The sequence below is a fragment of the Carcharodon carcharias genome, chromosome 14 (genome assembly GCF_017639515.1).
Source record: "Carcharodon carcharias isolate sCarCar2 chromosome 14, sCarCar2.pri, whole genome shotgun sequence".
Lineage (NCBI taxonomy): Eukaryota > Metazoa > Chordata > Chondrichthyes > Lamniformes > Lamnidae > Carcharodon > Carcharodon carcharias.
The window spans coordinates 50780916-50805700 of record NC_054480.1 but is presented as its reverse complement, the minus strand read 5'-3'; the positions used below and the strand labels follow the sequence as shown (position 1 = coordinate 50805700).

The 24785-nt window shown below is 45.1% G+C and overlaps 1 protein-coding gene and 1 non-coding gene across 14 annotated transcripts in view; both read left to right on the top strand.

Annotated features, from left to right (window-relative positions):
• ripor3 (RIPOR family member 3) overlaps positions 1–24785 on the top strand; it is a 318751-nt gene that overhangs the window by 186193 nt on the left and 107773 nt on the right. For 12 of the 13 annotated variants that reach the window (XM_041203685.1, XM_041203684.1, XM_041203694.1 and 9 more), the window contains one exon: positions 805–848. The exons of the other annotated variant lie outside the window; for it this stretch is intronic. In XM_041203685.1, the coding sequence (XP_041059619.1) occupies positions 805–848 (44 nt within the window). The remainder of the gene's footprint in view (positions 1–804; positions 849–24785) is intronic. 13 annotated transcript variants of the gene reach the window in all.
• Positions 7913–8012, top strand: LOC121287667. The gene has a single exon (XR_005945207.1). It is a non-coding gene; the product is annotated as a small nucleolar RNA U13 (small nucleolar RNA).

Here is a 24785-nt window from a genome sequence, read left to right as displayed (position 1 = left end):
AAGATCCTGAGGGGCCTTAACAGGGTGGATGTGGAGAGGATGTTTCCTCTTGTGGGAGAATCTGGAACTAGGGACTACTGTTTAAAAATAAGGGGTTGCTCATTTAAGACAGAGATGAGGGGAATTTTTTTCTCTTGGAGGGTTGAGTGTCTTTGGAATTCTCTTCCTCAAAAGGTGGTGGAAGCAGATTCTTTGAATATTTTTAAGACAGAGCTAGATAGATTCTTGATTAACAAGGGGGTGAAAGGTTATAAAGGGTAGTCAGGAATGTAGGGTTGAGGTTACATTCAGATCAGCCATGATCTTGTTGAATGGTAGAGCAGACTCGAGGGGCCAAGTGGCCTACTCCTGCTCCTAATTCGTATGTTCATAAGTTCATGTGTACTCTCTTTTGAATGGGACTGTAGTGAGGCCCAGCCTGACCTCTCGATGACCTGTAAAAGATCCCATTCAAACAAGTGCAGAGGAGCTCTCCTGGTGTCTTGGCCAATTTTTAACCCTTAACCAGTATCACTAAAAAAGACTATCTATTCACACACTTCATTCCTGTTTATGGAACCCTGTCATGCACAAATTGGCTGCCATGTTGCTTCATTGCAACAGTGAATACACTTTAAAAGTATTTCATTGACTTTAAAGAACTTTTGGATGTTCAGATGTCATGAAAGCTGTTATGGAAATGGAAATCTGTCATTATTTTGTTACCTGTGGTAATAAATGGCGCTACACACATTGGTTTACCTAGCAAAAATGTGATCGGAAATTAGTCTGAATACTAACTGCCTTCCTCCTGTGAATTTTTAGGTTTGATTGGTTTTGCTCGTTTATGCCCAGGTGATCATTATGCGGTAAGTTTTTATTCCATCGTGCATCCATTATATTTTGTCCATGGGCAGAATTTTCTGTTTGACTTAAAATGACGTGCGGTGATGTCGAGTGAGCACCCCGATGTCACCGCGCCATCGCGATGTTTCGCAGGGTGGGCATGAGATGAAGTTCGACGCACGTCTGCCATTAATTAACGGGCTAGTTAAGGCCCTTAATTCATCAATCGACAGCGATTTTCAGACGCCAGTATGATCTTCGGGTTGGTGCACAGGTGCAACAGGCAGGGAGGTAAGAGACTTTTCTATTAAACTGATCCACGAGCGGGATAAGAGGGCTCAGTGGGATTGTCAATCTGGTCTGTGAAGTATTTATTGGAAAAAGTTTTTTAAACTTGCCTATGTGATCTGCAGCAGTTCAGAATGAATTCCAGCAGCATTCTGTGTACTTTGAACCTTCAGGTCAGCACTCTAGAATCAATAATCTTTAGCGGGCCTGCATCTTTCCGGAGGCCTCCTCTTAGCCTGGGTATGGCTTCTGGCATGTCCACTGAAGGGGAAGGGAGGGCCAGAATGAGGAGGAGGCCAGGAGTACACATTCAGCCTCCAGGGGAGTACAGGCGCAGGCGCAAGGGGTGCAGAATCAAGAGGTAGTCCAAGGTGGAAGGGACCGCAGAAGACGCCACTATCCTGCTGCCAGGATATGCATGAGGCGAAGTAGCTCCCTCAATATGACTGAGGTGCAGTGCCGAAGGAGGCTCTGACTGTCAAGGGAAACAGTCAACTGCATCTGTCAGATGATTGGCCCTGGGATCTCCCCTAACTGTATGCGCAGACACTTCATGCCAGTGGCTCTGAAGGTCACAGTTGCCCTCAACTTCTATGCCTCTGGCTCCTTCCAAGGCCAAGGGTGATCTTTGCGGTGTCTTCCAATCAGCTGTCCACACTTGTGTCAAGCAGGTCACAGACGCTCTGTTCAGAGGTGCACTGACCTTCATCCACTTCTGCTGGGACCAGGCAAGCCAGGCACTGCAAGCCAGAGGCTTCGCGGCCATTGCTGGCTTCCCCCGCATCCAGGGTGCAATAGGCTGCACACATGTGGCCATCAAGGCGCCAGCAGGTAAGCCCGGTGCCTTCATCAACAGGAAGGGATTCCGCTCCATGAACGTGCAGATAGTGTGTGATCACAGGATGCTGATTCCACAAGTCTGTGCAAGGTACCCAGGCAGCTTCCATGACGCCTACATCCTCAGACACTCCCAGGTGTCGGGGCTCTTCAGTGCTCCAGCTCGGCTTGATGGCTGGCTGCTGGGTGACAAGGGCTATCCCCTCAGAAGGTGGCTCATGATGCCTCTCTGCCATCCAAGAACAGAAACTGAGCAGTGCTACAATAGGAACCACGCCTCCACAAGGGCTGTGATGGAGAGAGCCATCGGTCTTCTCAAGATGTGCTTCCGATGTCTGGACTGCTCAGGGGGCGCACTCCAGTACCCCCCAGATGGTGTGTCGGTGATAGTGGTTGCATGTTGCGCCCTATGTAATCTTGCGCTGGAAAGGGGGGACGTAGTGGACGATGAAGACATTGACGCAGTGGATGTGGCTGCACACAATGAGTCCAGCACTGATTCTGAGGATGAGCAAGCACATGGAATTGCTGAGGGAATAGACACTGACTCGGGACTACACCAAGGAGGCAGGGACACCCAGGAGGCTTTAATCCAATGAACCTTCAGCTAGCTCAACACAAATGGATCAACAGGACCAGCCTTGCCTGGTGCTTCCAAACTCGGCATCTAAGTGCAAAATCTGTCAGGTCATCAGCAGGAACTAAGGGCTTTGGACATAAACTTGAATGTCCAAACAAACACTCATGACATTTATCTTAAACATTAAGCAAGCAGAAAAAATTATAAGGACCTAATCTCAAGCCAACACAAAAGCACCAGTGAGAAACCCATGGTGTGCCTAAGGTTCTTTATGCTTTCGTTTATGGTGCTATGTCTTGGTGCTGCCTCATCGCTCAGAGTGGCTTCTGAGACAGCCTGCTGACTCTGCTGTCCTGTTGGCCTCGATTACCTTGGCAGTCGTCCTCTGGCCCATGGAGCCTGTGCTGGGCCCGCCTGGGAGGGATCTGCCAGTTGCACAGCGGGCATCTCCCCAGGCGTTGCAGCCTCACCAGATGAAATGGTCACTAGGAGAGGGCAGAGCAGCTGGTGCCCTCATCCAGAGCGCCATGAGAGGAGCCCCCAGATATGACAGGGAGCTGCTGCGTCGATGTGAGGTCGCCTCGGACCTCCCTGCTCACCGTGGATGGATGGGCGACGAGATGGAAAGCTTGAAGCCCACACCACTTCCCACATTGACACTGACCAGCTGTGGCCATTGGCACTGTGAGGGCTTGCAGGTCCGAGCGTCACCCCAGGAAAATCTGATTCCTCTCCTGGAGGAGCCTCTCCACGGGAGTTGCCACTCTCTCCATGGAGGAAGCATAACGCTCTGCCATGAAGCTGATTGCTTCACTGATGCTCCACGTGGACTCCTCCACCATAGACAGCAAACGAAGCACAGCCTCATGTATCATTCCCAGATGCTCCTGCACACTTGGCTGCATTTCCTGCAGCTGCTGCATTGCAGATGACTCCAGAGTCACATCATCACGCACTGACTGAGCATGTGCCTGGTCTCCTGCAGTCCTCTGACTGCTAGTGCCATTGACAATCTATCTCTGCCAGTTCCTCCAGCGATTGTGAAGTGCCCTCTCCGCTGGTGCCCCGGGACCCTTGACAATGTTCCAAATCCCACCAAGGTGCTAGTATCTGCACTGGTTCCTGCCTCGCAGAAATGGTGTGATGCAGGTGACACTTAAGGGCCCTCAGGTGTGAGAGGGGGCAGCTGCAATTCCTCCTGGCGGCCATGCTCTGATGATGCTGAAATGAACAACAAGGACAGTAGATCAGTTAGCGTGCACACAGTGACATACTTCATCTCTTTCCCCCAGCTCATTATGTGCATTGGCTCTGGAAGGTTAAGCGCATGAACATTGGTGGGGTGGCATATAGTGAGGCAGATAGCCTTATATTACAGGCGGATATAGACAGGCTGGTCAAATGGGCTGATGAATGCCAAATGGAATGTAATGTGGCTAAGTGTGAGGTCATGCACTTGGGCAGGACAAACAAAGCACAGGAATACACGATGAATGGTAGGACCGTGGGAAGTAACAAGGATCAGAGGGACCTTGGTGTGCATGTTGACAGATCCCTTAAGGTAGTGGGACAGGAACATAAGGCATTTAAGAAGGCAGAAGCCATACTTGCCTTTATTAGCCGAGGCATAGAAAATAGGAGCAGGGAGGTAATGTTCCAAGTACAGAAAACGTTGGCTAGGCCACAGCTATAGTTCTGCGTGCAGTTCTGAAATGTGCTTCACGGGAGGGATGTGATTGGAGTGGAGAGAGTGCAGAGGTCATTGATCAGGATGCTGGCTCGGCTGGAGAGTTTGACTTATGAAGAGAGATAGCATAGACTGGGGTTATTTCCCCTGGATCAGAGGAGATTGAGGGGCGACATGATTGAGGTGTATAAACTTATGAGCGGCATAGAAAGGGTCAACAGAAAAGAACTTTTCCCCTTTGGCGGAGGGATCAGTAACCAAGTGGCATAGATTTAAGATAAGGGGCATGAGGTTGACAGGGGATGTGATGAGCAACTTTTGCACACAGTGGGTGTTGAGAATGTGGAACACTGCCTGAAAGGGTGGTGGATGCAGAAACCCTCCTAACATGTAATTAGTAGTTGGATGTGCAATTGCGATGCCATGGCATACAAGGCCATGGACATAATGCTGGGAAATGGGATTAGAAGACTTCGAACATGTTTAATGCGAGCATCCTTGAAGGGCCAAAGGACCTTTTATCTATGATCCACACCTCTGACTCTATCATTCTGTGACTGAGCAATGTTGCAACAATAACAAATTAAACAATCATCAGTGCTATGGATGTTGGGAGGACATTGCAAATCTCACTGTTGGCCTCAAATACCTGGTCATTCCACCCCAGCCTCACCGACACCAACTGACCTGGGTGCATGGCACCACTCGAGCTCCAGGGCCTCCTGTTCGAAGAGGCTTAACATGAGGAGGTGAGCCTGACTGCCTCAGTCCTTGCACGCACCAACGTATTATGAGCATTCTTCTCCTGAAAAACAGAGGAGACCATTCATTGCAGCTAATCACACATGGACTCTGCATATGCACGCCGCACCCCAACCACAGTGGGCCATATCAGGTCTCCAGTGCCTCCTCTCCCCGCTACTGCTGATCAGTCACAAAGATAGTACACCTGCTCCCAATACCACCAACGGCCACCTTGGACACATTCTGCATACATAACTTTAGAAAACATGCGGTCTTTGTTCCCATAGCAAGGAAGCATAACTATGTGCAACGTTGAGGGCAGCAGATGGTTCTTGGCCACGACACCTTGAGGCTCCCCTTTCACCACCTCATTACCGTGAATAGGACATGTGTTGGAGTTCTGAGTATGCACCTAGCTGCATCTCCTGCAGGTTGCCCCCAGACTAGTAATGTGTGACTAAGAGCAACACATGGTGTGGGGGAGAGCTCATCTCCTCATGAGCCACTCAGACTGATCTAAGCATGGGCACTATCTGCTTGCCCCCCCAGCGTAGGAGAAATGCCCAATATGATTCAATGCAGTCACGACAGTAAGACTTGTGGGGGGGGCCTCAAAGGCTAAGGCTACCTGCCGGGTTAAATGCCCAATGCCAACATGGTACTCACCCTTCCAGAGCACAACAAATCGTTGAAGCGCTTATGGCACTGGATCCAGGTGTGCTGCACCATGTCACGGGAGCTCACCAGCTTCTCCCAGGCACATTTGGTCACGTGGGGGGGGGTTGCGCCTCCTCCCATCCTGGGGGACCAACACCTCCTGCCATTCTGCCACCTCCTCGAGGAAAGCAGCAAGGCATTCATCTAAGAAGTGAAGGGCACGTTGGCCCCCCACTGGCCTACCCTGCAGCCTGCCCTGCTCCTGTGGCTGACCCTGCAGCCTGGCCTGCTCCTCTGCCCTTCCCTCCAGCGTGCCCTGTTTAGCCGACCCCCTGTGGTGTGACCTTGAAGTGGCCTACAGGAGGCTGCCAGGCCTTCCTTTAAACAGACTGCCGGGTCGCCATTGGACCCAGCGGTCTGTGCACGCCCACCACCACCCGCACATTCCCGCTATCCATGGGAGTTGGCAAATATGTTGGGTGGGCCTTAATTGGCCCGTCCGTGTAAAATGGTGGCATAGGCCCAATCGTGGTTGCCGATCGGGTCCACACCTGTCTGTGCCTGCTCCAGCTCCACCCGCCCAACAGGCAGAAAATTCTGCCCCATGATTTACTCTTTCCCAGAATTTCACTAATAATTTTTACTAAAGCAGCAACAGATAAAGGTAAAACGCATGTAATAAAAATCTCTTTGGTCAGAGGCCTTTTCTGTAGTTGTAATTTTGGATGTGACTTTGACAAATTGAAGTTTTTTTTAAACTGTAGGTTCCTGTATTTCTTTAGCCTAAAGGTAGGTTCTTTTAAGAAGCCACACTCAAAATAGCTCCTCCAACTAAATGGGAGAAATTTTAAATTCCCATTTAAAAAATTCTCATCTTTGTTTTCAAATCCCCTCTGTGGTCTCGCCCTCCCTAATTCTGTAATATCTTCAGCCCTACAAGCCTCTAAGACATCCACATTTTCCAATTCTCGCTTCTTGAGCATCCCGGATTGTGCCTCCAGCTGCCAAGACCCTAAGCTCTAGAATTCCATTCCTAAACCTCTTTGCCTCTCTACCACTCCTTCCTCCTTTGAGATGCTCCTTAAAACCTATCTCTTTGATCAAGCTTTTGAGCATCTGCTCTAACATCACATTATGGGTCCATACTTGATGGAGTTTAGAAGGATGAGGGGGATCTGATTGAAACTTAGAATACTGAAAGGCCTGGATAGAGTGGACATGGGTAAGATGCTTCCATTAGTAGGAGAGACTAGGACCCAAGGGCACAGCCTCAGAGTAAAGGGATGACCTTTTAGAACAGAGATGAGGAGAAACTTCTTTAGCCAGAGAGTGGTGAATCTATGGAATTCATTGCCACAGAAGGCTGTGGAGGCCAGGACATTGAGTGTATTTAAGACAGATATAGATAGGTTCTTGATTGATAAGGGGATCAAAGGTTACGGGGAGAAGGCAGGAGAATGGGGTTAAGAAACTTATCAGCCGTGATTGAATGGCAGAGCAGACTCAATGGGCCAAAGGGCCTAATTTCTGTTCCTATGTCTTATGGTCTATGGTCTTAGGTGATTCAGTGTCAAATTTTGTTTGATAACACTTTGTGAAGCACCATGGAACATTTTACTATGTTAAAGATACTGTATAAACACAATTGTTTTTGCTGTTGAATGACTTATGTTCTTTTAATTCTGTATGAAGTGCAAAAAGTAGAGATGATTATTAACAGGCATGTGTCCCTAGGAAAGCAAGCACACCCAAGGCTTACAAATAGTTAACATGGAGCACTGGACTATTACTTCTGGCATAATATAAACAGGATAGTCCTCGCCCTGGCAATAACAGGGGACCTGTTGGCATGCTTTTGTATATATGTTTTGCAGCTTGCTTTTTGTTGTTTGAGTTAAGTGCCTTTGTTTTGCAAATAATCTTCTCAAGGTGAGAATTAATTTCAAAGTGTATTGCAAGTTGTAGCTTTTGGATAAATTGAATCCTAGTGAAGCCCTATTAAGTAATGGCTTTTAACTAGCTCCAACAGATGAAGAAGTAAGGTGCAACTCTGTAAATATGTTTTATGGGTTTGATTAGAGAGCCAGGTAGAGAGGTTTGTGGGCTTCGGGGCAAATGCAGTCTTCCCACAAGTGCTGTGATCGATTAAACCCATGTGGTAATCAAGGTTCCCTGGAACCAATCTACAGCCTTTATTAACAGGAAGGGATTCCATCCTATCAACATCCAAGTGGTATGCAACCACCAAAGACATATACTTAAGGTGTGCATTCAGTTCTTAGGCAACACTCACGTGCATTATCTGGTTCAGTCAAATGATGAGTGGATTATTCACGCTGCTGCGTGATATGTGCCGTCCATCTTGTTACGACAGGGCACATTACCCTTCTGATAATAGGCGTAGTCCTATTATCTTTACAAGAGGAAGCACACGAAATTGGAAATGTCTTTGACATCGGTTGATATGCCGGAGAGAGTGCAGTTAAAGATTCCGTTTCAGCGACAGGGAGATTCAGGAACAACGCCTGTTTCTAGAGATCCCGTAATATTATACTCTATAAGAGTTATACTTCCCAACACCCGATGCAAGAGTAATGGAGATTCATGCAAGAGAGATCCATTACTCCTTTATTCACAATCAATTCCAGCAGGCATGATGCCGTTGTTGAACTCTCTGCATTATACCTCAGTCCCTACACATCAGTTACCTCTACATCTTATCACAATCACTACTCACCAGGTCCGTCATCAAGTTACTCCCATGTTAACTAACGCAACCACGGAGAAGGCAATACTCCACCTTCTCCCATACAGACTTGCATATGATTGTGCAAGCATACAACACACAGGAATAAAGGAAACAACACTATTTAATTACACATTACTAGAAAATATATAAAGTTTAACCATCCATGCCACCCTGGTGTACCAATGTACCTTTCTCATGTGTTAACAAATGCTGCAAAGTGATGCGAGCCTGACAGCCGAGTAGGAGCCTGGCTGCTGAGTGTGATGCCCCATTGCCTGAAATGCCCTTGGACTGTCCTGGCATGCTGTGGGGCTCCTGCACAGCTGCAGGTGCATCCTCTGAGCCTGCAACTACTGGAGGCACTGGGATCATTAGCAAAGGGGCTAAGATGTGATTGATCACCCTCGAAGCGCCTTGAGAGGGCCCCTCAGGCGCGGCATGCTGGTGGACCTCCTTCCTCTAGGTGTAATGGGTACCTCCCTGTCTACTGGAGGTGGAGGAGCACCTGAAGGGGAGTCCAGGCACCATGTTCCCCTCTCACCTGGCCATTGCTGCATAGAGTTCATGGCTAGAGTGATGGTATGCAGGTACGAGCACATATCTGGCATCCACTGAGTGGTCTGCTGAATTTGGCCCTCCATGATGGTCACCAGCCTCTCCATGGAGGGAGTCATGCACTCACGCATTTGAGATCTGATACAAATCATGGCCTGGACGAACTCCTCCATCAAACATGTATGGCTTCCCTGACTGTTGCTGCAGCTCCAGAAGTTTAGATGTGGCCATCAGCAGAGGCCTTTTGTCAGCCTGGGGCTCAGCGTAGGCCTGAACTCCAACATTGCTCCAACTGTCAGGACCCTCGGCTGTCACAGCCTTCATCAGCTGCTACAGCATGCCTGTAATGTGCTCACCAGTACATGACTCTGATTCTAAACATGACCGAGGTGAATGTGTCTGCACTGGTGGAGGGTGCTGGGTAAAGTTTTGATGTTGCCACCTCTGAGGCTTCAGCACCCTTCTTCTCAGAGGCGAACTGCAGAGTCCCGATTGATGCAGCAGGTTGTCCCTCCAGTCCCCGAAAATCTGCACTGGAGAACAAAAACAGTTAGGTTTACGGTGTTCACATTCCCTCTTCCCATCTCTCTCATTCCAAATCTCCTTTCTGCCCTCTAGTTAACACCAAGCTTTGGGCTTCTTCATTATTTTATCCTTCCGTCCCTGCTTCTCAATCTACCCTGCCCTTCGGCCAGTTCCACAGCCTCCTTGCCTGCTGGTGTGAGGACCTAATGTCTGGCTCTCCACCGCTCATCTTTGAATGTGCTCTGGTGTTGTGGACCATTTTCCCCTGCAGACAAAAGGGGAGAATGAGTTTCCACTCAATGGACAGCTGGCATTCCTCTGTCACATAATAAGGCCTCCCAATTGTCTCATCCATACTTCTACTGTCATGGGACTTGGAGTACACTGACACCTTTGGTAGGAAGAACAAGGAGAATAATTACAATTAATGTGGATAGACTGAAGACGCTGGGATTGTTTTCATTAGGGAAGACAAAATTAAAAGGAGAATTGATATACATGTTTGAAACTCATGAAGGGTTTGAATAGAGTAAGTAATGAGAAACTTTCCAATGGCTGAAATGTCACTAATCAAACGGTACAATTTAAGATGATCAGCAAAAGAACCAGAGGCAGTGAACAGTTTCAGTAATAGTTTTCAAAAGAGAATTGGATAGATACTCAAAGGAGAAAACTTGCAAGAATTTGGGGAGGGAGCTGGAGTTAGACTAACTGGATTGGTCTTTGAAAGAACCAGCTCAGACTTGGTGCAGGAGTTTTAACCTACTCATCTGCCAAGGAGAACAGTCCTAACTTTCTTTCAATGTCTCCTCATAACTGAAGTCTCTCATCCCCAGCAATATGTTGGTAAACTTAGGCCGTTATATCTTGCCTGAAGTGTGGTGACCAGAAATGTCCACAATACTCCAGCTAAGGCCTAACTAGAGATTAATTTTAAAATTCTAGAACATATGAACCAAGAGCAGTAGGCTATTCAGCCCCTCGAGCCTGCCATTCAATAAGGTCATGACTGATCTAACTGCAGCCTTTACTGCACTTTCCTTCCTATCCCCTATACACTTTTACTCCCACTAGCACAATCTCTTTACTTTTATATTCTATTTATAAACCCAAGTAACCTTCACATCATCCACTTCCATTTTAAAGACAGATGCGAGACACTCATTTAATACTTTATCTATGTCGTCAGATTCTACATTTAAAGTTTGTCCTTGGGTCTTTAATAGCCCCAATTTTTCCCTAGTCAGTTGCTTTCTTTTTTATATCTTTATAAAACATTTTAGAATTGAACTTATGTTATCTGATAATCTTTCTCATAACCTCTCAACGCCTCCTATATTAGCTTTTTCAATTCCCTCAGGTACTTGCCATAATCTTCCTGATTATTAACTGAATCTCTCTCCTGACATTCATAATCATCTTTTTTCTGTTTTATTTAAACTCTGAGTTACACTGGCTCAATGACTGCTCACCTCCTGATGGTTTAATTTATTTTGAGACTACATTCCACTGGCTTCCCAAGGCTGTACTCCAGAACCGACTCACATGCATAACTCCAACTCTTCAGCCATGCCATACAGAACATCGCTGTTCCAAAGGGGACATTTATCCTAACAACCTGCAGCCGAGTCACTGATCTTCTGTTGCCTTTTTAGCTCTCCAGGGCTTCTTCTCAGCCCTTACCACCTGGAGCCTGCCAACAACAGCACTTTTGCTGCCTGGAGCCTCTTTCTTTGCTCCTCTCCCCACTGGTTTCTCTCCCCGGTGGTTCCTTCCGGTGACCTTCTCCCAGTGGCTCCTTCCCTGATGGTCTCCCTCTCTGGGTCCTCTCTCTTTGGGACCTTTTCTCTGGATTTCCCCCACTCTGGCTTCCCTCTCTCAATCCTGGGACACCCCGTGTTATGGAGCCAAACCTGGGAATGATGATCCTTGTTTTCTGGCCATGCAGGCGCACTCCTGGTGTATCCAGTGACCTAGCCCTTTAACTGGGAAAAAAAACAAACTAGATGGTGCATGTGCAGCCTGTCACCCTGCCACACACCACGCATGCTTGGAACTTTTGGGTCTGCCGGGAAATGGAGTCCTTGGCCCTCACCCGGATTAAATTAAATTCTTGTTTCTTAATAATATATAGTGACTTTAATATAATGAAATGTCCCAAACATTTCACAGAAGCATTGTAAGTCTAAGAATGGCACTGAATCACGTAAGAAAATATTAGGTCATATGATTAAAAGCTTGGACAAAGAAATAGGTTTTAAGGAGCTTCTTAAAGGAGGAAAGCAAGGTGGAGAGGTGTAAAGAGGATAAAACAGAACTTTGGGCTTCGGCCACAATAGCTTCAATCATCCCAATACTTAATCGGGGGAAATTTATGCTCCTCTAATACTGGATGTCAGATAAGCATGTCTGATGATTTAGTAATAGTGGAGGAGTTGAGAGAGGTCTAAGGCAGGGTTGGATGCCATCAGTGTACATGTGAAAACTAATGCTGTCTGAGGTATTAATTAGGATATGGATGGTGGTTCTGAACAGATAATCTATCAATTTTGATCCAGATTGGTTGATTTCATAGGGGTCCATCAGGTGCCAAATCAGTGGAAAGCAGCCCAAGGCGTTAATTCTTTGCAGCTGTCACATCAATTACAGACACCTTTATCATTGTCAAAGTTTAGCCATCCATTTAATATTGATGAAGGCCGTTGATCTATAATAATGAGATGAGATGCAATCATCTGTTCTCTTTAGTTTCTGTGGGTTTACTTGTCTGAGAAAGCAGTCTAATGTCCGTACTGCAGCCAGCAGCTGGAAAGTTCTATGTTTACGTTTTGTCAGTGAACAGAAGGTCTGAGCTACTTTTCAAACAATAGCCAGTAGAAAGTGTGCAGTATCTATTATTTTATATATTGAGGACTGTAATGCTGTTTGTTGCAAAAGGAACTAGATAAATAGGCAGAACAAGCTATTACTCAGTCACAATGCTCTTAAGCTGAACTAAAAATGAGACTAATTTATATAGTTTTTAAGTTTTGTGGAAGTACATATGCATATTTCTTCCAAAAATGTATTTGTGACTGAATTATCTGACCTCCATTCATGCAACACATTCTAATGGTGACAAATCTTGTGTCTTACCTGACTTTGTTCCAAGAAAATAAAGCTGTGAGATTGCTTTTCAAGATGACTCCTTCAACTGTACAATTATTTATTCAGCACTGGGAGCATAACCTAATTTTTCTTCATTGTAATTGAGATTTCTGATGGGCCATTCATTGAATGGAGATAGCTTCTAAATAATAAAAGCTTTATTACAAATACCTGAATGATTATGTCCCAATGAGTGAATGCAGCTTAGAGGAAACCAGGGAAATTTAAATGTATGTGTGAGGCTTTTGTGCTATATGGCATTTTCTCACATTCAGACGGATATTTGCACTTTTTTAATTAACCCAAATCATCATATAGATTCTTGCACTCATATTTGGAGTGCTCTGGCATCTGAAAGGGAAGTGAATTCTCGTGGCATACTAGATACTAAGCAAGATAAGAACTCTATAAAATATGACTTGGTGTTCTGGGCATTGCTGATAAGTGAGTGATCTGTGCTCACATCATATGGCTGTGCTCACAGCCATATTTGGTTCTTGTAGAACCTTGGATACAAATGTGGATATTCTGTGATGGTCATAGGTTGAGGACTCAATTTTGGAATCAACAGAGGTCTAGGTGAATGCAATTTTCTAGGTAGCCTACATAAACCCAGACGCCAGTTGGAAATTACCTAGCCAAAAAATAAGAGTTAATAGAGAGGCAACATGGCTGCAATATGAACCCTAATAGAATTTGTTTTCAAACCAACTTCAATCGCTAATATATGTTATACATATGTTAAAAACCTATGAAATAGGATTAACTAATTCCAAATACCAGCATGAGATTTTGTTTATTGACACTATGGTCAGAATTTTTCCCTTGTCGAGTGGGTGCATACTCAACCCGAACGAGAGTAAAATAGTACGCGATGATGTCGGGCAAGCATCCCAACATCATTGCTCACTCTTGCAATATTTCGCTTAGTGGGTGCGTGCAAGAGGCAGCAGTGTGCCCGTGGACAATTAAGAGGCCTATTAAGGCCCTTAATCAATTAATTAAATCATATTTTTCACTGCCCTTCCAACTGTTCGGTTGGCGGGCGGCCGAAAAGGACAAGTGCCCTTTTGTATTTTTTGAGGAAACCTCATCCACAGGCAGGATGAGGTTTCCGATGTTAATGAAAAATAAAATAAAAATGTTTAAATTTCATTTATAACCTGTCCTTGCTCATGTGACAGAGTCACATGAGGGGACATGTTTACCTTATTTTTTAAATCTTTATTTGTAATGTTATACATCTTCAGCTCCCTGAGGGAGCTCTGTGCCTTCAGGGAGCTTTCAGTGCGCACACCTGGACACATGCACAAAATTCTGTGCCCGCCCTCTTCCCGCCCCATCCCGGCAGCGCTGAGCATTGCAGCACACAATTCACGATGGCTGGCCATTAATTGGCCTCAGTGTGAAATCGTGGTCAGGGCCCAATCGCGGGCAGTGGTCGGTTTTGCGGCTGCTCCCAGGCCCGTCCAGCCGATGAGGTAAAAATCCTGCCCAATGTTGTTGGATGAGCAATGCCCTACATGACATCTTAAGATGGGATGCCTAGTGGATGGGTTAATTCCTGAATTTGAGTGTAAGATTAGACACCTTACCTGGGAAATAAAATGTCTTATGTAGCTGAAGAGTGTCCTTAGCAAAAGGCAGGATGCTTAAACATGTGTATTGTGGAATCATTACATCATTATTACAATTATGGTCACTGCCCCTGTTTAAGTCTTCTGCATCCCCAACAGCACTGAGTGAAATAAAGAAATGTGCAAGGAACTTATTTATCAAGGATGCTTCAGACAATCTTGCACACAGACAAGTTAGTTATCCAGATAGAGGTACCTGACATGTGGTGTATTTATTGATAGATTCTTTGTATTTACCCTTGCTGCCAATGGCAGGTTGAATAGCAATACATTGAATCAGTAGTTTTGTCTTCTGAAACTGAACAAAAAAATTTCAGTGGTACTGTCAAAATGTAAAGTAGAAGTATGCACTTTTCAGGTCCTGGGTGGCTAAACAATCCCCAAACACACACTCTGAATAATCTTTGGATTTCAGTGTTTAAAAAAGATAAGGACTTGAAAGGAAAACTATCTGACTGGCAATAGCCAAAGTACAGACATAGGATTGGTTACTCTCAGGTGCTCAGAAGATGGAGTTCAATGGTTTGTGTTATCTATGTTTGATTATGCTAGCCTGGTAACTGATCTTTGTGCACTGCATGATTGCTTAAACCTGTGGGTATAGCTAGTGATTTAAACACTGACACCACACTGAGAATGTTCCAGAAAGGATCTGGGATTCTCTGCAAAGAATATGTATGTGTTGAAACTACTGGAAGTTCTGAGATTATTCTGTAACTAAACTGTTGGATTTAGATTTAGTCATCACTGCATTGCTCTGAGATAAACAAGATATACAGAAACCTGATTAATACATAACAGATCACACTGCCTGAGAAAATAACTACACTTTTGATGAAGGGATGGTTGTGACAGTCCATTTCAACAATTTAAGGCCTGGAAGCATAGCTGAATCAAAGAATTTCTCCTCGGAAGATTTCCCATAGAGATTAGCATCTTGCAGAACTGGAGTTCACTTTGTGGTGGTTGGAAATAAACTGGAAGGGATGCAGATTTTAACGGATACGACAAACAACTGGTTTAGCCATTCACCACCAGATGTAACTGGACCATATAAAGCACTAATGGGTCCTGCTCTGGTCTGAAAAAACTACTCAGGATTCTCTACAAGCCATCTTCTTAAACCTTTCTTTCTCATCTCCCTCACCTTCAACAACAAGTGTGAGGAGCTCTCGGGTGGGGAATTACAAAAAACACAAGAAATAGGAGCAACAGGAGTAGGCCATTTTGTACCTCAAGCCTGCTCTGCCAATTAATAACTGATTGTGGCCTTAACCTCTCTTTCTTGCCTGACCCCATAATCCTTCATTCCCTTACAGATCAAAAATCTAACAGCTTTTAATATATTCAATGACTTGGCCTCCATGGATTTTTTGTGACCAAGATTGAAACCATCTGATCAACAACCCCTGCCACTTCTCTCCCATCCCATAACTACCAGGCCCAACTTTCTTTAAGGCTCCCCTCTGCCCTAGCCCTAGGCTTGCATCTTTCTCTAGTTTCTCTCCTATCCTTTGTCATGCCCTCTCCAAGCTTATCTTGTCTGTGAGACTCCAATTCCCTTGATCCTAATTCCACTAAGATGCTGATCAGCCAACCTCCTTTCCTCACTTTTATGATAAAATTATAATTGTTTATTGGTGTCCTCACCTCAAGTTCTCCTTCAAATCTGCTGTCATTATCCCTCTCCTCAAAAAAACCCTTGACCCTTCCATCCTTGCAAACAACCACTCCATATCCAATCTCTCTTTCCCCTCCAAAGTATTTGAACATGTTGTTGTCTTCTGACTTTGTGCCCATCTTTCCAGGAACTCAATGGCCTGAATTTTACACTTCCCTGCCAGCAGGTCTGTAGGCAGAGGGGGAGTGGGTGAGCGCAAAATTTCTTGGATGGGCTTCCCAGTGGGTTCCTACCTGCCCTGACCTCTGCAGTTTCACGCTGGGGTGGTCGAGGCCTAGGACAGCCCACCTGCCCTTGCCCCAATCGAGGCCTTTAAATGGCCAATTAGTGACTGCTTAAGGGCCATCTCCCACCCAGCCCAATTTTTAGGCTGGCAGGAGCAGTTCCCGGGCATGGGGGAAGCCCAGAAATAATCAGTTCAGGCCTTGGAGATGCAACCCCCCTTCCATCCATCAGCACCCTCTTTTAACTTCAGGCATGCCCCTTTCATTCAGGTAACCGCAGGACCTCCCTCTGCCCTAGCCTCTCCCCTGGCACCCCAAACTACCACTGCTTACTGTTTATGCTGTTTGGCACGCAAATAGTTTTGTGCTGTAGCTTCACTAGGTTGACGCCACATTTTTGGTTATGTCTGGTGCCCTGCTGCACTCTTCATTGAATCAGGGTTGATCCCCTGGCTTGGTGGTATGATAGAGTCGGGGATATGCCTGGCCATGAGGTTGCCAATTGTTTGAGTGCAATTCTGCTGCTGCTAATGGCCCACAGTGCTGCATGGTTTTCCAGTCTTGAGTTACTCGAGCTGTTTGAAATCTATCCCATTTAGAAATTTGATAGCGTCACACACATGGAGGGTATCCTTAATGTGAAGAGGGGACTTAATCTCCAACACGACTGTGCAGTGATCACTCCTGCCAATACTATCATGGATAGATGCACCTGCGGCAAGCAGGTTGGTGAGGATGAGGTCAAGTATGTTTTTCCCTCTTGTTGGTTCCCTTACGACCTGCCGCAGGCCCAGTCTAGCAGTTATGTCCTTTAGGATTCTGCCCGCTTGGCCTGTAGTGATATGACCAAGCCAGTCTTGGTGATGGACATTGAAGTCCCCCACCCAGAGTACATCGTGTGCACTTGCCACCCTCAGTGCTTCCTCCAAGTGGTGTTCAACATGGAGGAGCACTGATTCATCAACTGAGAAGGGGCAGTACAAGGCAATCAGTGGGAGGTTTCCTTGTCCATGTTTGACATGATGCCATGGACTTCATGTGTTGTGCACTCCCAGGACAACTCGCTCCTGACTCTATACCACTGTGCCACCACCTCTGCTGGGCCTGTCCTGCCAGTTGGGCCGGACATACCCAGTGATGGTGATGATGATTTCCGGGACACTGTGTATAATGTATGATTCATTGAGTATGATTATGTCAGGCTGTTGCTTCACTAGTCTGTGGGACAGTTCTCCCAATTTTGGCATCAGCCCCCAGATGTTAGTAAAGGAGGAGTTTGCAGGGTCACCAGGGCCGAGTTTGCTGTTGTCATTCCTGATACCTAGGTCGATGCCAGGTGGTCCGTCTGGTTTCATTCCTTAGCAGCTTGATACAACTGAGTGGTTTACTAGATCATTTCAGGGGGCACTTAAGAATCAACTATATTGCTATAGATCTGGAGTCACATTTAGGCCAGAAGCTGCAGTGGACAGGACTGGGAATGCATGCTAGGTAAGGACAGCAGATTTCCTTCCCTAAAGGACATTAGTGAACCAGATGAGTTTTTACGACAATCGACAATGGTTTCATGGTCATCATTAGATTTTTAATTCCAGATTTTTACTGGTTGAATTTAAATCTGTTGTGTTGGGATTAGAGCCTGGGTCCCCACAGCATTACCTTGGGTCTCTGGATTACCGATCCAGTGACAATACCTCTATGCCCCTCGCTCCCCCCAAGGAATCCTAGCTCTTTAGGCTCTGGGAACTGCATGCAGTCCCAGTCCTGTCCACTGAACTTCTGGCACAGCAGAAATTAGAGAAACTCTCCAAGGCAGGATTTCCTCCTGACTGAGGGGCACAAGTCCTGCCTGCAGTCAATTAACATTTATTGGAGTGTGAAATCGCTGCGGGGCAGACAGTGTCAGATGGCGGGAAGGGAAATCCCACCATCCTGGCTTATGTTTGAATGTCTGCATTCAAATTTCTGTCCCTGCACAGTACCGAAACAACTCCTTATCAAAGTCCGAAATTACATTTGATATGACTGTGACAAAGGCAAACTACTTCTTTTATTTCTCAACCTATCTGCAGCCTTTGTCACAGCTGATCATATCATCCTCTTTCAATGAGTAACTCACCTCCTGACTCCCCCAAGCCTGTCCACCATCTACAAGGCACAAGTCAGGAGTGTGATGGAATACTCTCCACTTGCCTGGACAAGTGCAGCTCCAACAACACTCAAGAAGCTTGACACCATCCAGGACAAAGCAGCCCACTTGATTGGCTCCCCTTCCACAAACATTCACTCCCTTCACTGCTGACGCACAGTGGCAGTAGTGTGTACCATCTACAAGATGCACTGCAGGAATTCACCAAGGCTCCTTTGACAGCACCTTCCAAACTCATGACCACTACCATCTAGATGGACAAGGGCAGCAGATACACGGGAAATTCCCCTCCAAGCCACTCACTATCCTGGCTTGGAAATACATCACCATTTCTTCACTGTTATTGGGTCAAAATCCTGGAACTCCCTTCCTAACAGCACTGTGGATGTACCTACCCTACAGGGTCTGGAGTAGTTCAAGACAATAGCTCACCATCACCTTCTCCAGAGCAATTAGGGATGGGCAATAAATGCTGGTCTAACCAGCGAGGCCCACAACCCGTAAATGAATTTTAAAAATGACTCTTCACCATCATCTAGCTGGGTGGGAACTGCATTTGCCTGGCCCTATTCTAATCTATCTAAAAGTAGCCAGATTTGTCATGAAATACTTCTCTTCTCATTCTCATACAGTTACCTCTGATGTCTCCCAAAAATCTATCCTCATATTTCTCATATACGTACTGCCCCTCAATGACATAATCTGAAAACATGCCAGTTTCCACACGTATGCTGACAGCTGTACCTCACCACCTCTCTCTATCCCTTCACTGTCTCTAAATGTCAAATTGCTTGCCTGACATCCATACTGAATGAGCAGAATTTTTTTCCAAATCCTTCTCCCTCTGCACTCTCTCCCTCCCCCTCCCTCACAACTGTCTGAGGCCGAACTGGATTGTTTGCAACCTCATTTTCATAGTTGGCTCTGAGGTAAGCTTTTGACTACATATCTGCACCATCACTTACATTGCCCACTTCCATCTCCATAACATCGGCTGACTCTGTCCTTGTCTCAGCTATTCTGCTGCTGAAACCCTCATGCATGCATTTGTTACCTCCAGACTTGATTTTTCTAATGGACTCTCTGCTGCCTGTGTCCTGTCCAGCACCAAATTCCATTCACATATCATCCCTATGCTCGCCAACCTACCCTGGTCTCCGGTTAAGCAACAGCTTAACTTTAAAATTCTCATCCTTGCATTCAAATTCCTTCATGGCCTCACCCCATCTAATTCTGTAATCTCTTCCAGCCCTGCAATCCTCCAAGATATCTGCATTCATCTAATTTAAACATATTGAGCATTCCCAATTTTAATTGCTCCAACACTGCCTTCAGCTGCCTCAGCTCTAAGCTTTGGAATTCCCTCCCTAAACCCCTCTATCTCGCTTTCCTCCTTTAAGAAACTCCTAAAGCCTTCCTCTTTGACCAAGCCTTTGATCATCTGACCTATTAACTTCTTATGTGGTTCTGTATCATATTTTGGTTTATAATGCATCTGTGAAGTGCCTTAAGACCTTTTATTATGTTAACAGTGGTATATAAACACAAGTTGAAACAAAAACAAGAAATGCTGGATAAACTCAGCAGGTCTGACAGCATCTATGGAGAGAAAGACAGAGTTAACGTTTCTAGTCCATATGACTCTTCAGAGCTAAAGAGAAGTTGAAATGTGGTGAAATATATACTGTTTAAGGGAGGGGGAACAGGTGAAGCTGGATAGAAGGCCAGCGATAGGTGGAGGCAAAGGAGAGGTTTCGAAAGATGTCATAAACAAAAGTTCAAAGGGTTTTTAATAATGGTGGTACTGGATAAAGGAGGCGCTAACGGTGACATTAAGAATGAAAAGCAGAATATGATAATGGCAGGATCAGGGTAAGCACTCTGGAAAGTGACAGATGGCCCTAGTGGGGGTAGAGTGGGGGGAGGGGACAATACTGGGAAAAAAGATCAAAAAGGCTAAAAGCTGGGGATAAAACAATGAATAAAAATGGAAATAACTTTAAAAAATAATAATAATGAAAATAAATGGGGGAAAATAAATAAATAAGTAAATTAAAATTAAAAAATAAAAATGAATATAGAAAAAGACGGGATCAAAAAGGGATGGGGATGGAGGAAATAGTTCATGATCTGAAGTTTTGAACTCAATGTTAAGTCCAGAAAGCTGTAAAGTGCCTAATTGGAAGATGAGCTGTTATTCTTCCAGTTTGCGTTGAGCTTCACTGGAACATTGCAGCAGACCAAGGATAGACTTGTGGGCATGAGAGCAAGGTGGGGAGTTGAAATGGCAAGCAACTGGGTCATGTTTGCGGACAGACCGAATGTGTTCCGCGAAGCGGTCACCCAGTCTGCGTTTGGTCTCTCCAATATAGAGGACTCCGCATTGGGTGCAGCGAATGCAGTAGACCAAATTGAGGGAAGTGCAAGTGAAGCGCTGCTTCACCTGAAAGGATTGTTTGGGCCCTTGGATGGTGAGGAAGGGGAAAGTAAAGGGGCAGGTGTTGCACATTCTGCGATTGCACGGGTAGGTGCCGTGGGAGGGGGTTGAGATGATGGAGGAGTGGACCAGGGTGTCCTGGAGGGAATGGTCCCCACGGAATGCCGGTGAGGGGTGTGTGGGGGGGTGGGGGGGAGCGGTGAAGGGAAAATGTGTTTGGTAGTGGCATCATGCTGGAGTTGGAAAAAATGGCGGAGGATGATCCTTTGAATTGTAAAGGCTGGTGGGGTGAAAATTGAGGACAAGGGGGACACCATCATGGCTCTGGGAGGGAGAGGAAGGTGTGAGGGCAAAGCGCGGGAGATGAGTCGGACACAGCTGAGGGCCCTGTCAGCCACCGTGGGTGGGAAACCTCAATTAAGGAAGAAGGAAAGCATGTCAGGAGCACTGTTTTGGAAAGTGACATCATCAGAACAGATGCAACGGAGGCGAAGGAACTGAGAGAATGGGATCAAGTCCTTACAGGAAGCAGGGTGTGAGGAGCTGTAGTCAAGGTAGCTGTGGGAGTCGGTGGACTTGTAATGAATATTGGTGGACAATCTATCACCAGAAATTGAGGCAGAGAGGTCAAGGAAGGGAAACCAACTTCATGCAAGTGGTTCATGGAGTCATTATTTCTGGCCTGAGAGAATTTTTCTGCACCAAGTAGCGTTGAGGAGCTTGTGGTATTGGATAGTACTGATGAATTCCATGATATGCTAGGCCTCAAGGACTTGGTGACAAATGTATTAATCATGTACCCTACATTTTGAAGGATGAGCATTCATATTTTTTAGGCTTCTCCAGGTGATTTCTTTGTAAAACAAGTTAGGTGAAGAACTCTTTCCTGGTAGATGTACTGAGAAAACTTGAAGCACGTTTGTGTGCTAAAGTTTTCTTTTGGTCTAGTTTTGGCTTGTTGACCATTCATTTGCAATTCATAACAAAGTCAGCTGGAATTTTATATCAAGCTTAACCTCGTACCAATACTGGAAATTTTGTCTGGTTGTCTGTAAAGCTTGAAGAAAGAACCAAGCTATTTTCAAACAAAAATGGACTTTGTAGTTTGTACAGTTATTTTCAAATTTAGCCAACAGAATACAGAAGGTCATGCTAATTGTTTTTCAGGGATATTTAAAGAACTGTAGTTACATGAATCTTGAATTCTGTTTGGAGTTCTAAAGAGAAGTACAAGTAGAGAGACTATAAGCATTATATCAAATAAATTTGTTAACTTATAATTAAAATGAGACCTGAAGTTGAAATGCTCTATTGCTTTTCAAGAAAGGGGAAGAGATCCTATAGAGGTATCATAATTTCAGGCACTAATAGCAATTAATAGAAAAGGTTATCCAGGGTTTGTTGCCAAAAAGCTGACTGACACATCATGGCTTAAGTAAATACCCTTAAATGCACTGGAACTTGGGACTCCCTTATAAAATGATGTAAAAGACAGGCTGAAGAAAGCTGGAGTAAATTGAGTTACTCAAAGATCTAGAAACAGATATTTGAAATTGGACTAGGTTACAGTCCTTAAAACATTCTATCCTTCAGCAAGGGTTAAAGAAGGCATTTCATGTTAGTTTCACTGTTTATTATGAAGACCTGAAAGACAAAACAGCTGGCTGTTTTTTTTATCTCCCCACCAACCCTTACTCTTCAAAGAACATTCTGATCTAGCAAACAATCTAAGAGAAGAAAACTTACTTTACTTATCTAACACTAAGATCCAAGATTTGAGGTATGTGACTGTTACTGGGTCACAATGGACACAGTACTGCAGCTGAAGGGAAATGAACTGATGCTCAGGCACATTGCGAACCACAAATCATGCATCCCGCTGATGTTGGCAACATCATGTGTTGAGCACGTGACTCTGAAGGACCAATAGGAAACAGACTCTTGTGTATGAGGAATGTGGAATGAAGAAGCTACAAGGACAAGATTGCAAGATGATGATTTTAAAAAGCAAGTTTATCTTGCAGAACAGAAATTTAAATTTAAATGTTTCTTTCAATTCTGTTTATTCTACCATTCCTCATTTGTTTACCCAGAGATGCATATGTTGTGTGCCAGCAGTACTGAAGGCTTGCCAAAAGCAATCTGACACCATAGACTGTGGGTCAGTTAGCAGGGGGTGTTCAAATGTGCTGGAACAATATGAGTAAAGAGGAACCAATCTGCTTGAATTAATAAGTATGTGGAGGAGATGGAATTTTGCATTCATGCAAAAGCAGTTAAGTAAGAACATGCTCAACCCACGTATGTTTTCAAATTGAATTGAATATTTTCTTGATTTAAAAATTCTAATATGCTTATTTTATGTAAAATGAAGGAAACTAAAAAGCTCTCTTGTTTATTTTGTGTGCTTCCATTCAGGCCCTTCTGTAGTTCAGTTCATGTTTAAGATGATGTAATAGAATTTTAGTCCCTAATTTCCTTTCTTCTGAAGTGCTCCTCATTGGAATATAATTCCACAGGTACTTGACATCGTCCTACACCTCACTCAACTGACCATTATTTCAATATGTCATCATCTGACGCATACATATTAAGATATATTGCTCAGAAGATTTAGCTCCATTGTATCAATATTTTCAGCGCTGTGTGAGACATTTAGGGTACTAAATGGCACCTGTACCATGAGTGGTACAGATGCCATCCAGGCATCTTCAGGAACTAGCCATACTAGGTGCCATGTTGGTGAGGGCATTGACAGGAGTGTTATGAATAGGTTGTGATGTCTGTCTGTCTGTCATGCTGATTTTTATGCAGCGATGGCATTTTTGACCTCAACACTCCAGCTAATGCCCTCCCTTAAGCACACACTGCTGAACATGTGTTCACCAGTAGGAAGAATTCCTCCATCACCAATACTGTTTAAAGAAATCATAAACTGCTTTCAGGTTAGCTGCTCATTGAGGTCTACAGGCTGTTGCTGAGTTGTAAAAGTGCTGTAAGTTTTCCACTATTACACAAAGTTGGTAAAATTTGCAGAGAGTAGTATAACATATAGTGAAGGCCTTGCTTTTCACTTCAAGGGTTTTGTGCAAATCACTTGTTCCCAGTCATGGGACTCCATTGGCCTGTAGCATGACAGGAAGACTGAGCAGAGGCAACATAAAGGAAGGCAAGCTTCTCAAAAAGGGAGGAGGAGGTGATTTGATCTCAGCAACAGGTTATATACACCCAAGGTTATCAGGGAAGAAGTCTCTTACCTCAACCTCAGCAAAGAACAGCAAGGCCTCTGCTATACAAAGGAGTGCCCCCGAAACCCTGCAACCTTAGAGTACGTCTAGGACAGTCCTGCAGTTGGCTGTGAAGGTGATTGTGGCCATGAATTTCTCTGTGTCAGGATCTTTCCAGGCTGAAGCAGGTGATATCTCTAACATCTTGCAGTTCACTGCCTACTGCTGTGTCAGGGAGGTCACTGATGCATTGTATGCTAGGAGGAAGGATTATATTGCATTCATAGACACAAGGTATACATGGGTTCACCAGGTTAGTAAACTTTCCATGCTGCAGAGTACCATTGATTGCCCACAAATTGCTTTGCAGAGGTTGCATCTAAATGCAGAGAACCGCTCCCTGAGTGTGCAGTTGGTGTGTGACCATGCTCAGCACATCATGCAGCTAAAATACTCAGTACCCTAGCAATAGTCTCGATGCCTTTATCCTCCGCCGGTCTGGTGTACAATCAGTATTTGAGCCACCACCTCAAACCCAGAGAGTCACGATTGGGCAATAATAACTATCCAGTTACCACCTGGCTCATGATTCCGGTGCCCAACCAGCAACATATGGGCAGCATGCACATAATGAAAGCCATGCTGCCACGCAAAATATCATCAGCAGACAATTAGGGTGAAAAGGCAATGCTTCCACTACCTGGACCATTTGGGAGAAGCCCTGCAGTACTTACAAGAGTATGTGTCATGATTCATTATGGTCTGCTGCATCCCACACAAACCCACCATCATGAGGACACAGCAATGCCACCAGCTATATGCGGACCAGCTAAAGA